General features: G+C 42.0%; 1 protein-coding gene across 1 annotated transcript in view; it reads left to right on the top strand.

The window, feature by feature from the left end:
• LOC137072824 (NACHT, LRR and PYD domains-containing protein 3-like) overlaps positions 1-15,006 on the top strand; it is a 65,221-nt gene that overhangs the window by 23,392 nt on the left and 26,823 nt on the right. The window contains exons 7-8 of the mRNA XM_067440780.1: positions 3,227-3,316; positions 6,482-8,272. Coding sequence (XP_067296881.1) covers positions 3,227-3,316; positions 6,482-8,272 — 1,881 coding nt within the window. The remainder of the gene's footprint in view (positions 1-3,226; positions 3,317-6,481; positions 8,273-15,006) is intronic.

Below are 15,006 nucleotides of genomic sequence, written 5' to 3'. Positions count from 1 at the left end.
CAAGGTCCTGAAATGGCCTAGCGAGTCTCCAGATCTCAACCCCATAGAAAATCTTTGGAGGGAGTTGAAAATCTGTGTTGCCCATTGACAGCCCCAAAACATCACTGCTCTAGAGGAGATCTGCATGGAGGAATGGGCCAAACTACCAGCGACAGTGTGTAAAAACCTTGCGGTGACTTACAGAAAATGTTTGACCGTTGCAATTGCCAACAAAGGTTATATAACAAAGTATTGAAATTTACTTTTGTTATTGACCAAAGACTTTTTTTTCACCATAATTCGCAAATAAATTCTTTAAAAATCAGACATTTGACTTTTCTGGATTTTTTTTCTCATTCTGTCTATCATAGTTGAAGTGTGCCTGTAGCAAGGTTTGTATGTTCAGATGTTCAGTGAAGAAGGAGGTGGGAACCGGCTAACGTTCAACAAAAAAACTTGAATCAAATAATAAACAAAACAAAAGTAACGTGGGGAGCCTCTCACGGATGACTGCCTGCACACAAAACTCAAATTCCAGGCCTGGTCCTCTCTCGGCTTGCACTGTCGTCGCTCCTCCTTTTATTCTCCCATCACTTCTCCCAGAGACGAGACAGATGTGGAGCACATCTGGCGCTCATTATCACTCGCCAACGGCCCACTCTCAGTCCCTCACCTCGCTGCTTGCCACAGTACCTATGATGAAAATTACAGGCCTCTCTCATCTTTTTAAGTTGAAGAACTTGAACAATTGGTGGCTGACTATATACTTTTTTTGCCCCACTGTATATTAAAAGGGGCGGTGAAATGCTGTTTCATGCATACTGAGCTTTTTACACTGTTAAAGACTTGGATTCCCATCCTAAACATAGACAAAGTTTCAAAAACTAATGTTGGACGTTTGTTAAAGTATTTCTGTGTTAAAAATACTCCTTCCGGTTTCTCACAAGTTTCGGAGAGTTTTTTTCGAGTATGGGTTGGCTTGACGTTAATAAGAGCGGAAGGTCCTTGTGTGGGCCGTACGGGCTCTTCTCCCGGTAGGGTGCGCGCGCGTGACTAGAGCGAGAGAGGAAATGCACACCCATAAACACTCAGCTGCAGATCCAGTTGTCCGTGAACACTTATGTCGGTTATAGTCCGCGCCGCGCTCCACTTTATTCCTATGGTTCCTATGATTCCTATGTGACGTCGAGCGACTTCAACGCTTCAGCACAGCATTCCGGGAAGGCAGCGCTGCATTTGAACCGATTTGAACGCAGAAATGAGTGGAAGCTTCACAACATCGCTTCAGTCGCGTCTCAAAGTGGATTTCCACACCACTGCTGTCAGGACTTTACCAAATCATACCAAAGAAGTGTGTTTTTGACGGAGCGGTCCCAGCGATAAAGGTTCGGTCCTGCTTTGGAAGCAGCCGGTGAGTAAAACTGCTTCAAATGTCTGTGCTGTTGGCTATCGTCGCGTGAGTAAACATCAGTAAACGACACAATCGCGTGCTTCGTCATTCAAATGCGCTAACGGTTACTCTATTGCTGTTCTATGTATAACGTTACACTAGTCTGACGTGCAAAACCGTTTTGCTTGCTACTGCTCAGGTTTAGTCGCATACAATAGTCCATAAACCGAATCATGTCCTCATAAACTGCGAGTAAACAAGCGCAAATGTTGACAGGTCACTAAATACAGTCCATACCACAGAGACGGACGTCCTGCTGTTGCCGTTTCTCCTGTTCAATTTATTTCTGCCTCCGAATTTGATTCTGGATCATGTATCTATTAGCTGAGATAGCCATGGGTTTTTCCACGCTTGAGGACGTCACCGCTTTGTTCGCGATCGTCATTCTTTAGCTCCGCCCACACGATACGCCTCCAGGCGCTCGTTTTTCTGGAAAGACTCGGTACAGCCCATATTTCTTTTATAAATATAATAAAACTAAAGACTTTTCGGAGATATGAAGGATGCAATGCTACTCTATAGTTACTCAAGATTGACATGAGATTGACTGAAACTGAGTGTTTCACCCCCCCCTTTAAGAAATATCCTGGCTCTGCCAACCTTTATAATGGGTGAATGGGGGTGCTGATTTTGAAGTACAAAAAAGTGCATCAATCCATCATAAACACGCTCCACACAGCTCCAGTGGGTTAATAAATGCCTTCTGAAGTGAAGCAATGTTTTTTTTGTAAGAAAAATACACATATTTAAACCTTCATAACCTAAAATAGCTTTCGCCAGACAGCCTACGCAAGTCAACATATGCCAACAGAGTGACCTCTGACCTGACTTATGGCATATGATGTAGGAGTTAGGGGTGTAAGAAGATATCGATACACGTGAGTATTGCGATATTTTGTTTGGCAATACTGTATCGATTCTCAAAAACACTGTATCGATATTTATTTATTTATTTACATCCAAGATTTCGTGGCTTTGTGTTCGAATTAAACCACAGACTGTATACAACGCAACGCTAGATGGCAGTGTTATCTCAGAACGTAACTGACGCGGAGCCGGAGAAGCGCAAGGTGAATGAATGTGTGTGTGTGCATTAGCGTTAGCAAACCTCACAAGACGATAGAATTATTCCGCTCCTGCGGTTAACAGAGCTGAAGTGTGGACTCATTTTGGCTTCAGCTACAAAGAAGCCACTAAGGTAATCGACGAGTAATTTTGTTTGCAAAATAGACAAGTTAAATCCAGTACTCGGGAAACATTGAATCGGAGAGCTCGCTAACATCCTGACATCATCTGCGTTGCTGAGAAGCGTTTCGATAGAATATAGCACATTAGACTGCGTTAAAGAAAACATCTTTACAGTATTAAATATAAAACAAACAGACATTCAGTCATGAAATGAACTAATTCATGGGACGTCTAATTCGTGACCGGTGTTTTGTTTTGCTCATCCTCTGCGCTTCTGCATTCATCAATATGCGTCAGGTCAAAGGTCACTCTTTTGCTGTAAATCATTGTATAGGCCATCTGGCGGAAGCTAGTTATTTTAGTTTATAACGTTTTAAATATGGATATTTTTCTAACACAAAGCGCATGGCTTAACTTGCCATTATAAAGCTTGGATGTGTCAGGATATTTATTAATATAACTCTGGTTGTGTTCGGCTGAAAGAAGGATGTCATACACACATAGGATGACTTGAGGGCGAGTAAATCATGGGGTAATTTTCATTTTTGGGTAAACTATCCCTTTAAGTGTGTGTGATTTACATTCACTTGTGTTCCTCTCAATGCACAGACCAGATCCTCCAGAACCCAGCTGTGTGTCCATGAAGAGTGACCAGTCAATGGATCCTCTACGCAACTTTAGTGGACACACTGGTCATGGGTTTAGGTAAGTTTACTAAACCACTGATCTTACTACATCTGTGCTGATACTAAGAAAACTGTTCATTAATGCTGTAAAGGGTCTGAAGGGACTGTATGAAACACATTTCAGATGTTAATTAAATGATCTTAATCATCAGCTCTGATATGTGGATGTGAACTTGCTATAAAATCTTCAACAGTATAATACATGTTAATGGGCAGGGACGTGCACAGGATTTTTGAGGGGCAGTTGCTCTGACCTAAAAAAGGGAACCCCCCCCCCCCAACCGAAACCACCCCCCATGATCTGTCCAATTACATATTATTGTTATTGCCATTATCATTATTATTTCAATGCCCCCTAGTGGTATTTATGTTCTGGTCAGGAAAAATATTATAGGTGGTGCTATTTTTTTGCAGGGGGGTCTGGGGGTTTCTCCCCCAAGAATTTTTTTTATTTCGTAGATGTGATTTCCTGCATTTTGGTGCGTTTGAGGCCATTTCCCTTGCCTATACCAATAAAGAACTCAAACCAGTCAATATCAATAGTCTAATAAAAAAAGACAATATTAATTTAACTGCCATCAACAGTTTATGATCGTCCGTTTGTTATACCTTTCCGACAACTTTAAGTCTCACCCGACAACCGCGACAATCTCCTTCTAGTGCCGCTCATGCAGGCTCAGCCAGGGCGGTTAGAAGGAATTTGGGGGTCCCAAGCAAAATGGACATGGCTAACTTTCTACAGATAAACGGGTAATGATTAAAAAATGTTTGTAAAACTTTAAGAAACCATTTTTTAAACATCTATAAACATTGCATAGATAGACAGACCAAATATTCCTAACACTTTGTTAAGGGTTACTAGTTGGTTTGTAAACTGTCTATAAACATCATCTGTATGGTTATTATGAAGTTGCAACAGATGACTATAATACCTGTTAAATAGTTAATAAACAGTAACAGTTAAAACATGTGGGTTGTCCTGATACTGTACTTCAAAATGCAACAGTGTAAAAATTGCCACACCGAATAAAGTAACTGTTCAAGATCCATTGGTAACTTATAAAAATAATATCATATTTGCATAAACTGTTACTACCATATATCCCGACTCTAGCACATTAAGATAAGCTATGAAAAAATCATGTTCCTCTGCCTCTTTCTGGTTAAATAATGTTTATAATAATAGTTAATGCTATATTAACTATTCCAGGTTATTTATGCATAGCATAAAAATAGTTAGTATAGCATGCTATGCCACTTTCATCAAAACCTATTACAAAGCTATAGCAATTTTATGTCATTAAATACGATAAACAGTTATTCTAGAACAGATGTGCGTCTTCTTTATCCATCCGTATTCCATCCGTTCGAAAACAAAGTTGCACTAACTGTTCGTTACAAGCAGCATTTGCCGTCAGTCAGGTAACGTTAGCTAATATAAACATATTTTTGCTAGCCTACCTGCTGCAAAATTACACCATTTTTGTACAAATAAAGCTATTTTATACAGTGTAATTTATCACTTACCACTATCTTGTTTTTTCTCTTTTTTCTTTTCTGGCTTCCTAAAGCATAATTCCGCTTCATTATCGCCGAGGAGGTTTTGTATTTTGCCGGCAGAGATTGCGTGGTTGGGTGGCTGTTGTCAGCTACGACTGAGAGGGCCCCCTTGAGGGGGATTCCGATAACAGTGTCATTGCACTTTACTGCATTGACTATCAAAGGGGCGCTCAAGCAGTTTGTCGTTGCATTTTATTCTTAACCTGTCGCTGTCTTGAGGCCCCAGGCCAGCTCGGTGCCCCAAGCAATTGCTTTACTTTCACTTTCGGACGGGTACCCGAATATGGAAGTGAACGAGGCTTTGCGATTTTTTTTTTTGTATCTTGGCCTACGTGAAATTCTGCATCCATTGTACGATTTTTTTAATTTATTTTTTTCCACCTCGGACGGGCACCGTGAGTCGAGAAGGGCATATGGGCAGTTGCCCGGGCAACCTGAGCAACCCCCCTGTGCACGTCCCTGTTAATGGGATTATTTAGACACCTGAATCAGTTAAATACAAAAATCATGAAAATAAGAGTGTGTGATTTACATTCACTTGTGTTCATCTCAATGCACAGACCGGATCCTCCAGAACCCAGCTGTGTGTCCATGAAGAGTGACCGGTCAATGGATCCTCTGCCTAACGTTAGTGGACACACTGATCATGAGATTACGTAAGCGCTATTCTAAACATTTATTGTTTATACATGTTTTTATTAGGGGTGTCCCCGACTAAGGATTTACACATTCGAATCAGAATTTTCAAATCTCTCTATGGTCGACCGATAGTAGAATCATCTGTGTGTGTATAAACCATACACCGTAAAAAATAAACGGTATAAACGGGTTGGGAAGGGCAGGACACTAGTCAGCAGGAGGCTAAGACTACATTTTTTTTATTTTTACACACGACACACAGCCACCACTTTGTGTATGTGTTCGAATTTTAAAGGACACATCTTTAACACTAATATCGAGCACCCCCATATTGCCAAAATGGTATGATCCTCATTTCATAACACCCGTGAAGATTCGACCATGAGATGAGTGGTTGAATCCGGTCCTGCAAATCGATGCATCGAATCTTCGACTATTAGGGGTCACCCCTAGTTTTTATTTACATTTATCCATTTGAGATATATCAAAAGAGACTGAAGCCTCGGTTATTCTCCAGTTTGGAAGCGCACAGATAGCATGGACGCAGGCTACTTGTGTTTATACTACTGAAAGTTCATGCTGGGGTCGGCTCAGTGGACGTGCTCCACACAGGCGCAGTAGATCGGCGTGTACACTTTCACACACTTCCAGTTTCACTTCCCACACAAATTATTGCACATCTGGCTGTCTTTGCAGTGTTTGAACAATGGGTTGTAGAGGTGTGGGTAGTGACAGACTTCACACAGTCTCTCTTTAAATTCAAAGTCCATGTTGTTTTTCCACCGCATGCGCAGTTGGTACTTTTGCAGCTCAGTGACAAAAATAGGAGGCACCCTCCAATGACGATTTTTACCTCACGTGGATCTTAGTGGATCCTCGCGCACGCAGAAAGTATAACACTAGCTTTAGATCCTTACACAATACAATAACCTGATACAATGTATGTATAATTTATTTTCCTTTTTTTAAAATCTTACAGCCGTGACGCTCAACATGCCGAAGCCGTAAAGATATTTAGATCAAATGTGAGGAAGAAGTTTGAGTGTCTGTGTGAGGGAACAGCGAAGCAGGGAAGCCCAACACTGCTGAATGAGATCTACACTGAGCTCTACATCACAGAGAGTGACTGTGGAGAGATCAATAATGAGCATGAGGTGAGACAGATTGAGACTCAATCCAGGAGAGCAGTAACAGAGGACACACAGATCAAATGCACTAACATCTTTAGGCCTTTACCTGGACAAGACAAACCCATCAGAACTGTGCTGACAAAGGGAGTCGCTGGCATTGGGAAAACAGTCTCAGTGCAGAAGTTCATCCTGGACTGGGCTGAAGAGAAAGAGAATCAGGACATCCAGCTCATATTTCCTCTTGCTTTCAGAGAGCTCAACCTAATGAAGGACAAAACACTCAGCCTTTCAGATCTTCTGCAGGTTTTTTTCCCTGAAACCAAAGAAATGAAACCATTCAGTGATGGATATAAAGTTGTCTTTGTTTTTGATGGTCTGGATGAGTGTCGTCTGTCTCTGGACTTTAATGTGAAGCTGTGTAATATCTCTGAATCCGCCTCAGTGGACGTGCTTCTGACGAACCTCATTGCAGGGAATCTGCTTCCCTCGGCTCTCATCTGGATCACCTCCAGACCCGCCGCAGCCGATCTCGTCCCGTCTGAGTGTGTCCATCGAGTGACTGAGGTACGAGGCTTCAATGAGCCGCAGAAGGAGGAATACTACAGGAGGAGAATCAGCGATCAGAGTCTGGCTGATAAAATCATCTCACACCTGAAGTCCTCGAAGAGCCTCTTCATCATGTGCCACATCCCAGTGTTTTGCTGGATCTCAGCCACGGTTCTGGAGAAGATCTTGAGTGAAGCAGAGAGTGGAGAGATCCCTAAGACTCTCACTCAAATGTACACACACTTCCTGATTATTCAGTCCAACATCAAGCATGAGAAGGACTATGAGAAGAAAGTGAAGGATGAAGACATGATCCTCAAACTGGGCAAACTGGGGTTCCAGCAGCTTGTGAAGGGCAACCTGATCTTCTATGAGGAAGACCTGAGAGAGTGTGGCATTGATGAGACAGAGGCGTCCGTGTACTCAGGACTGTGCACTCAGATCTTCAGAGAGGAGTTGGGCTTGTATCAGGGGAAAGTTTTCTGCTTTGTTCATCTGAGCATTCAGGAGCATCTGGCGGCTCTTTATGTGCTGCTTTCATTCCTGCTGGACAAGAGGGATGTGCTCAATGAAAACCTCACCTCAAAACAAGAGCCTAAGTGTCGTACGATATCTGACCTGCATCAGAGAGCCGTGGACAAGGCTCTGCAGAGTAGAAATGGACATCTGGACCTTTTCCTGCGGTTCCTTCTGGGTCTCTCACGAGAGTCCAATCAGAAGCTCCTGAAAACTCTTCTGACAGATGTTAGAAACATCTCGCTCAGCAAAAGAAAAACTGTTGAATACATTAAAACGAGAATAAGAAAGAATCCCTCACCAGAGAAATCCCTCAATCTGTTCCACTGTTTAAATGAACTGGGAGATCACTCTCTCGTGAATGAAATCCAGAAGTGTCTCAGATCTGGAGGTCTTTCAAGCACCAGATTGTCCTCGTCACAGTGGTCAGCTGTCGTCTTTGTTTTATTAACCTCTGAGAGTTTGGATGAGTTTCAGTTAGAGAAATACATGAGCAACAATCAAGGCCAAAACCTCACGACACCGGATGAATTACTACAGAAGCTCTTGCCTGTGGTTAAAGCCTCCAGATCAGCTCAGTAAGTCTGAAGACGATCGTGTGTGTGTGTGTGTGTGTGTGTGTGTGTGTGTACTGATGTGCTTTTCTGTTCTTTGTTGTCAATGTAATACTAATTTGGCCTGATTTTTTTTTTTCAAACTGAAGTCACACCTGGATCAGTATTAGGGCTGTATGATATTGGAAAATGTACATTGTGATATTTTGTTTTTCTGCGATATATATTGTGCTATAAATACAATTTCACCATTATTTGAATCGCTCTATTTGAAAAGAATGAATAATTCTAGAATATCTGTGATTTTTGTAGCGGAGTGAATCTGCACACAATAGAAGAAAGATACCGTAGACAATTTGTTTTTTTATGTGAATATTGTATATTCAGTTTAACAACATCAGGTTCAAGAAGTTAAACTGTGTAACTGCACATTTTGGTTTAAATTATGCAAGCGTACCAGAACCACACCATACCTGAAGGAGGAATACAGTGCGGCCCCTTTAAGAGCTGGAATATAGTGCGGCCCCTTTAAGAGCTGGAATATAGTGCGGCCCCTTTAAGAGCTGGAATATAGTGTGGCCCCTTTAAGAGCTGGGATATAGTGCAGCCCCTTTAAGAGCTGGAATAAAGTGTGGCCCCTTTAAGAGCTGGAATATAGTGCGGCCCTTTTAAGAGCAGGAATATAGTGCGGCCCCTTTAAGAGCTGGAATATAGTGCGGCCCCTTTAAGAGCTGGAATATAGTGCAGCCCCTTTAAGAGCTGGAATATAGTGCAGCCCCTTTAAGAGCTGGAATATAGTGTGGCCCCTTTAAGAGCTGGAATATAGTGCGGCCCCTTTAAGAGCTGGAATATAGTGCGGCCCCTTTAAGAGCTGGAATATAGTGTGGCCCCTTTAAGAGCTGGGATATAGTGCAGCCCCTTTAAGAGCTGGAATATAGTGTGGCCCCTTTAAGAGCTGGAATATAGTGCGGCCCTTTTAAGAGCAGGAATATAGTGCGGCCCCTTTAAGAGCTGGAATATAGTGCGGCCCCTTTAAGAGCTGGAATATAGTGCAGCCCCTTTAAGAGCTGGAATATAGTGCGGCCCCTTTAAGAGCTGGAATATAGTGCGGCCCCTTTAAGAGCTGGAATATAGTGCGGTCCCTTTAAGAGCTGGAATATAGTGCGGCCCTTTTAAAAGCAGGAATATAGTGCGGCCCCTTTAAGAGCTGGAATATAGTGCGGCCCCTTTAAGAGCTGGAATATAGTGCGGCCCCTTTAAGAGCTGGAATATAGTGTGGCCCCTTTAAGAGCTGGAATATAGTGCGGCCCCTTTAAGAGCTGGAATATAGTGTGGCCCCTTTAAGAGCTGGAATATAGTGTGGCCCCTTTAAGAGCTGGAATATAGTGTGGCCCCTTTAAGAGCTGGAATATAGTGCGGCCCCTTTAAGAGCTGGGATATAGTGCGGCCCCTTTAAGAGCTGGAATATAGTGCGGCCCCTTTAAGAGCTGGAATATAGTGTGGCCCCTTTAAGAGCTGGAATATAGTACGGCCCCTTTAAGAGCTGGAATATAGTGTGGATAACTAGTTCTTTTAAAAGCATCTGTGACCTTTGATACATGTCTAGTCTTCATGCTCTGAGTGTGGTTTCAATAATAATAAACGTACATTTGCATAAAGCATGAATATTTGTCCATATCCATGTTGATTAAAGTGTTAAAAACTTGAAACATATTAACTGAAGGTACATTTAGGACTGATAAAAATGTGAGATTAAATTGCGATTATTTGCGAGTTAACTCGTGACAATATGCGATTAGTCGTGATTAAATATTTTAACTGATTGACAGCACTAATATATATATATATATATTAATTACAGATCGAATATTCAACTATTCTTGCACACACTAATTAATAGTATCATTTTTAGCTATGTCTGTGTGTGTGTGTGTGTGTGTGTGTGTGTGTGTGTGTGTGTGTGTGTGCGCGTGTGCGCGCGTGTGTGTGTGTGTGTGTGTGTGTGTGTGTGTGTGTGTATGTGTGTGTGTGTGTGCTAGGGCTGAACGATATTCTGTTTTAACATCGACATCGCGATGTGCGCGTGTGCGATAGTCACATCGCCGGAACATGCGATGTGAAGGGTAGTAGTATTTTTATGGTAGTAGCCCATGGTGTATTAAGGTAGCACACAGTAAACACGAGTTTGTTGCTGGAGTGACATGCACGTTCCTCATGCCTGCACAGTGATTGGTTCGCTGTGCCGCTGCTCACCGCTCACGGCCAAACATTCACTGCTAAAATGTGCGACGAAGAGGGAAAAAAAAGGTTCGTACCAGAAATCATCTTTTTGGGACTATTTTGGCTACATAAAGGAGGATGTTGAACAAAAAGAGGTACTTTGCATGGAGTGTCTTGTGGCCACAAAACAAGAAAACACCACCAAAGCCCTGTTTCCACCAAAATTACCCGGAACAATTTGTACCAGGAACTTTTTTACAGGAACTTTTCTCCCCCCCAGACCTGCAGCTGTCTGCGTTTCGACCGCGATAAAGTTCCGAGAAGATTAGGCAAATTAGTCCGGTGATGTAGGACTGCACGCGACTGTTCCTCCAAGCCAGTGACGGACCAGGGCTGTCACTTTTCGATATGCATTCGAAGATGACGTGAAATATCCGTAATCGAACTATAAATAAACTATCCGGTTTTTAAAGTGCCATGTAGCGCAATTGTTTTTACTGTCGGTGCGTTTACATGGAGAACTGTAATCTGTTTAAAAGTCAAATCTGAAGGAAAATGCTCCATATAAACACCTGATCAATCGTAATAAAAATGCCCAAACTGAATGAAATTGTAATCGTTTTGAGATGGGTGGATAAACCTTTTCATGAATCGATCAAACTAAACATTTCACCATGTAAATGACCTGACCGGATTACTTTTGAGTGTGCGTCCTTATGTGATGTACACAGCGCGCGCCTTCACCACTGAAGAGCACACGTCGCGCTCATGCACCAAGCATGACAAGAGAGGAAATTACATTTTTCCGAGGGATAAACTTTTTATTTCATAAGAAGTTATGAAGATAATGTTGGCATAATGACACTGTCCCTAAGCCTATGTAAGCAAACAATCATTAACTTCTTCAACTGCGCCTGACATTAGAATTTATTTTTTCTGAGATGATTATTACACTTTACAACAAATGAATAGCTTTTATAAAACCTATGGCATCCGTAAACACATTCCAGCTGCTGGAGATGACGGCGTTGTAGATAATTGAATATATTCGAATGCATTGCTTGATATTTTAATTCCGTTCGAATTAGATTTTTTTCAAAAATGACAGCCCTAAAGGACAGTAATCATTTGTGTGTGTACCGATTGAAAGATTTAGTGGACTGTTTACATGAGACGTTATCTAAACTAGTGCTGCAACGACGCGTCGACGTCATCGATGACGTCGACTACGGAAATACGTCGACGTTCGTGAAATGCGTCGACGCGTCGTGTCAGACGTTCATCACGCGTAATGTTAGGCTTGTTTGAGATGCGCCTTGCCTCGCCTGAAAAAAAGGCGAGACTAGGCGGCTGCAGTGAGGGGAGGAGTGAATAAAGTTCAGGCCAGCCGGACAGTTCTCTCCTCTCGTAGTGGATCAGACACCTGCGAGATCAGTTGCGGATATCGCGGGATTCACACTCGTGCGCTCTGTTGCTGATAAACTGGATGTAATTTAAGTTCTGTTGCTTTTATATGAAAATAAACATCACCGGTGATCGGTTCTGCGCAGATTTTGCTCATCTCAAACAAGCCTGTTGGCTTCTGCTCCTGGTTCTATCACAAAAACCTAGACAGCGAATATCAAAAGTATGGGAATACTTTAAACAGAGGCCAAACAGTGTTTTTCCCACACATAGACTAATTTGTGGCCGACTGCCACATAATCAATAACGGCCGCCACATTCGTCATTCATTCATTTTTACGCTATTTAAAAGACGCACGCATATTCGTTTAGCTGCATTTCTTAAGTTCTCTCTCCGTCTCCGCCCTTTTGCGCGTCTCTTACTCACTCACTCTCACACACACACACACACGTGGGTTGCATCGACCGTAAAACAAGTTTAATTGCATTTTGGCGCATTTAGTGTGACATAGCTTTTAAAACCAGAGCAGTTGAATAACAGAGTTGCGACACGCCTTCATCACGCGGCAGCGCGCGGTCACGGCGCTCATTATAATTCTAAACAAACCAGCGCGGTGTCAATCAATACAGACCAGTGTTTCCCAACCGGGATCCCGAGCAAAAGATGCCGGGACGCACTTACACTTCGGTTCATCTCACACCTGATGACGCATCTTTAATATGGGTTGTAACTTGAAAATAATGCTGTATGTATGTTTCTGTCGATGGATACGTGCTGACTCCTCAGGTATACACTACAACAACAGCGATAATAAAAGAAAAACGTGGGCAAAACGGTCTCTCTTTGTAAACTTTATAAAACGCATGCGAGTGCTGCTGTACGTCCGAGTATGAGCAGTCATTTTCACCGTCATCACCCCCGTGTAACGTTAGCCAGAAGACGCGAATGAGAAGATCTGTCTTTGTGCACTCATCCCAAAGCGCGCAAATATTGAGTTATCTTTCAAATCCTGTGCTTAAACGGACAAACTCACAAAAAGTATGTCAAAATGTCATAGCCTACTCTATGCCTTAAGTGAACTTTATATAGAAAATACGACGACTACCCGTGGGTCTTAAAGGGGCAGTAGCCTTCACTTCTGTCTGTTTAATGTCAAACAAAAGATAAAGACATCACTCACTGCTCCTGACTGAATAGCTTTTGTAAGTTTAATAATGATTTTTTTTTTTTATATTAAACAGTTAAATGTGTGGTTATTTTACTTTTGATTACTTCATTCAATTTCTCTAAAAACTAATGTTAGACCTACCTGAAAAGCATTGTTTATTTTATTCTCATCTTTGCTCAATAGTATTTATTTGTGCTGCTGCTTCTATTTAAGTTATCTGTTCTTATTTTCTTTATTTTCATTTGACAGTAGTCCTTTTTCCCCTGAACATAGCAAATACCAAACTGTACTGAAACGTGAACCTAAAACTGTGATACAAAGCGAACTGTGAGCAGTCTGTACTGTTACACCTCTAGCGTAACTTATGTGAGGGGGTGCCACAGAATTTTGAAAAATTTCAAAGGGTAAAAAAATTAATCGTTAGATTAGTCGACTAATCGAAAAAATAATCGTTAGATTAGTCGACAGAAAAAATAATCGTTAGTTGCAGCTCTAATCTAAACCGATCTGGTGTTTACATGTGATGACTTTCAATCGCAATCATTTTGTCACATAAGCAGTTTGTCTGCCGCATCAAAAATGTCAACGCTGTTGTTAACAGCAGCTGTGTGTTAACTGAAGCCACAGCAACTCTAAACGGCCACCAGGACTAATACCGTATTATATTATAAGCTATTTATTTGTTTAAATAATCATCTGAGAGAAAAAAAATTCTTCTATCAGGCGCAGTTAAAGTAAAAACTGCCTGGGGCAATATACGCTGTGTCATTACTCCAACATTATCTTCATAACTTACGAAATAAAAAGTTAACCCCTCAGAAAAATGTACTTTCCTCTCTTGTCAACATGAGCGCTGCGTGTAAGACTGATTATTACTGAACGTAGACCGAACCTCGCAAAACACTTTTAAAAATGCAGAGTTGAAATAAAATGCTGCGTCAGCTCAACCAATCAGCACGTTCAGCGCCCAAGTCCCGCCCTCGAAAGTTCCTGAACTTTGAAAAAGTACTACCTCGCGAGCAGGGCCGTTTGGAGGGGGAAATATTTACCCGCAACTTCATTTAGACCCTGGTTCCTGCGGTCTAAACACACGAAGTACCACCCAAAGTTCCTGGTTCCTGGGTAAAGTTCCTGTGGTGGAAACGGGGCTCAATTTGTCTGATCACTTAAAACGGCACCACAAAGCTCTTTACGACGAATACAAAGCAGGGCTCGACATTAACGCTTGTCCAGGACATGTGGGTGTTTTGAAGGGACAAGTGAAAGAATTTTACTTGCCTGACGGACAAGAGCCGGATTAAAACAAAAAAATAACTAGCGAATCACCAAAATGCAGGAATGTTTGTGCATTTATTTAGTGTAAGTGGCGATCGATAGTGGATAATATATAATGAACTGACGATAATAAGGTCGCGCTGTTCACGCTCGTGCAGCCTCTCGAGGAGAAATCACAACACGAGCGTTTTCCTGAATACCATCACGACTGAAAATGACTCTGATTTCATATGACAGCTCCATAAACAACTAATTAACAATCACTTGAGCCCCGTTTCCACCACAGGACCTTTACCCAGGAACCAGGAACTTTGGGTGGTACTTCGTGTGTTTAGACAGCAGGAACCAGGGTCTAAATGAAGTTCCGGGTAAATATTTCCCCCTCCAAACGGCCCTGCTCGCGAGGTAGTACTTTTTCAAAGTTCAGGAACTTTCGAGGGCGGGACTTGGGCGCTGAACGCTTACATTTTAGATGCAATATTTAGTGTTTTTGTTCTATTTCAGCAGTGAAAATCGTTCACAGCATACCCGTAACACGTCTCACTCATAGCAACAAGCGTGAATGATTCAGCGTTCGAATGAATCGTTTGAATGAACGACTCAGTGACTCACTCATTCAGACGGTCACCTGCTGCCACCTACTGGAGGTTTAGTTTCATGTTTGCACATACTTTCCAACATTTCTTTTTG

This window comes from Pseudorasbora parva, chromosome 4 (genome assembly GCF_024679245.1).
Source record: "Pseudorasbora parva isolate DD20220531a chromosome 4, ASM2467924v1, whole genome shotgun sequence".
Classification (NCBI taxonomy): domain Eukaryota; kingdom Metazoa; phylum Chordata; class Actinopteri; order Cypriniformes; family Gobionidae; genus Pseudorasbora; species Pseudorasbora parva.
This window is presented reverse-complemented; position numbering and strand designations above follow the sequence as displayed.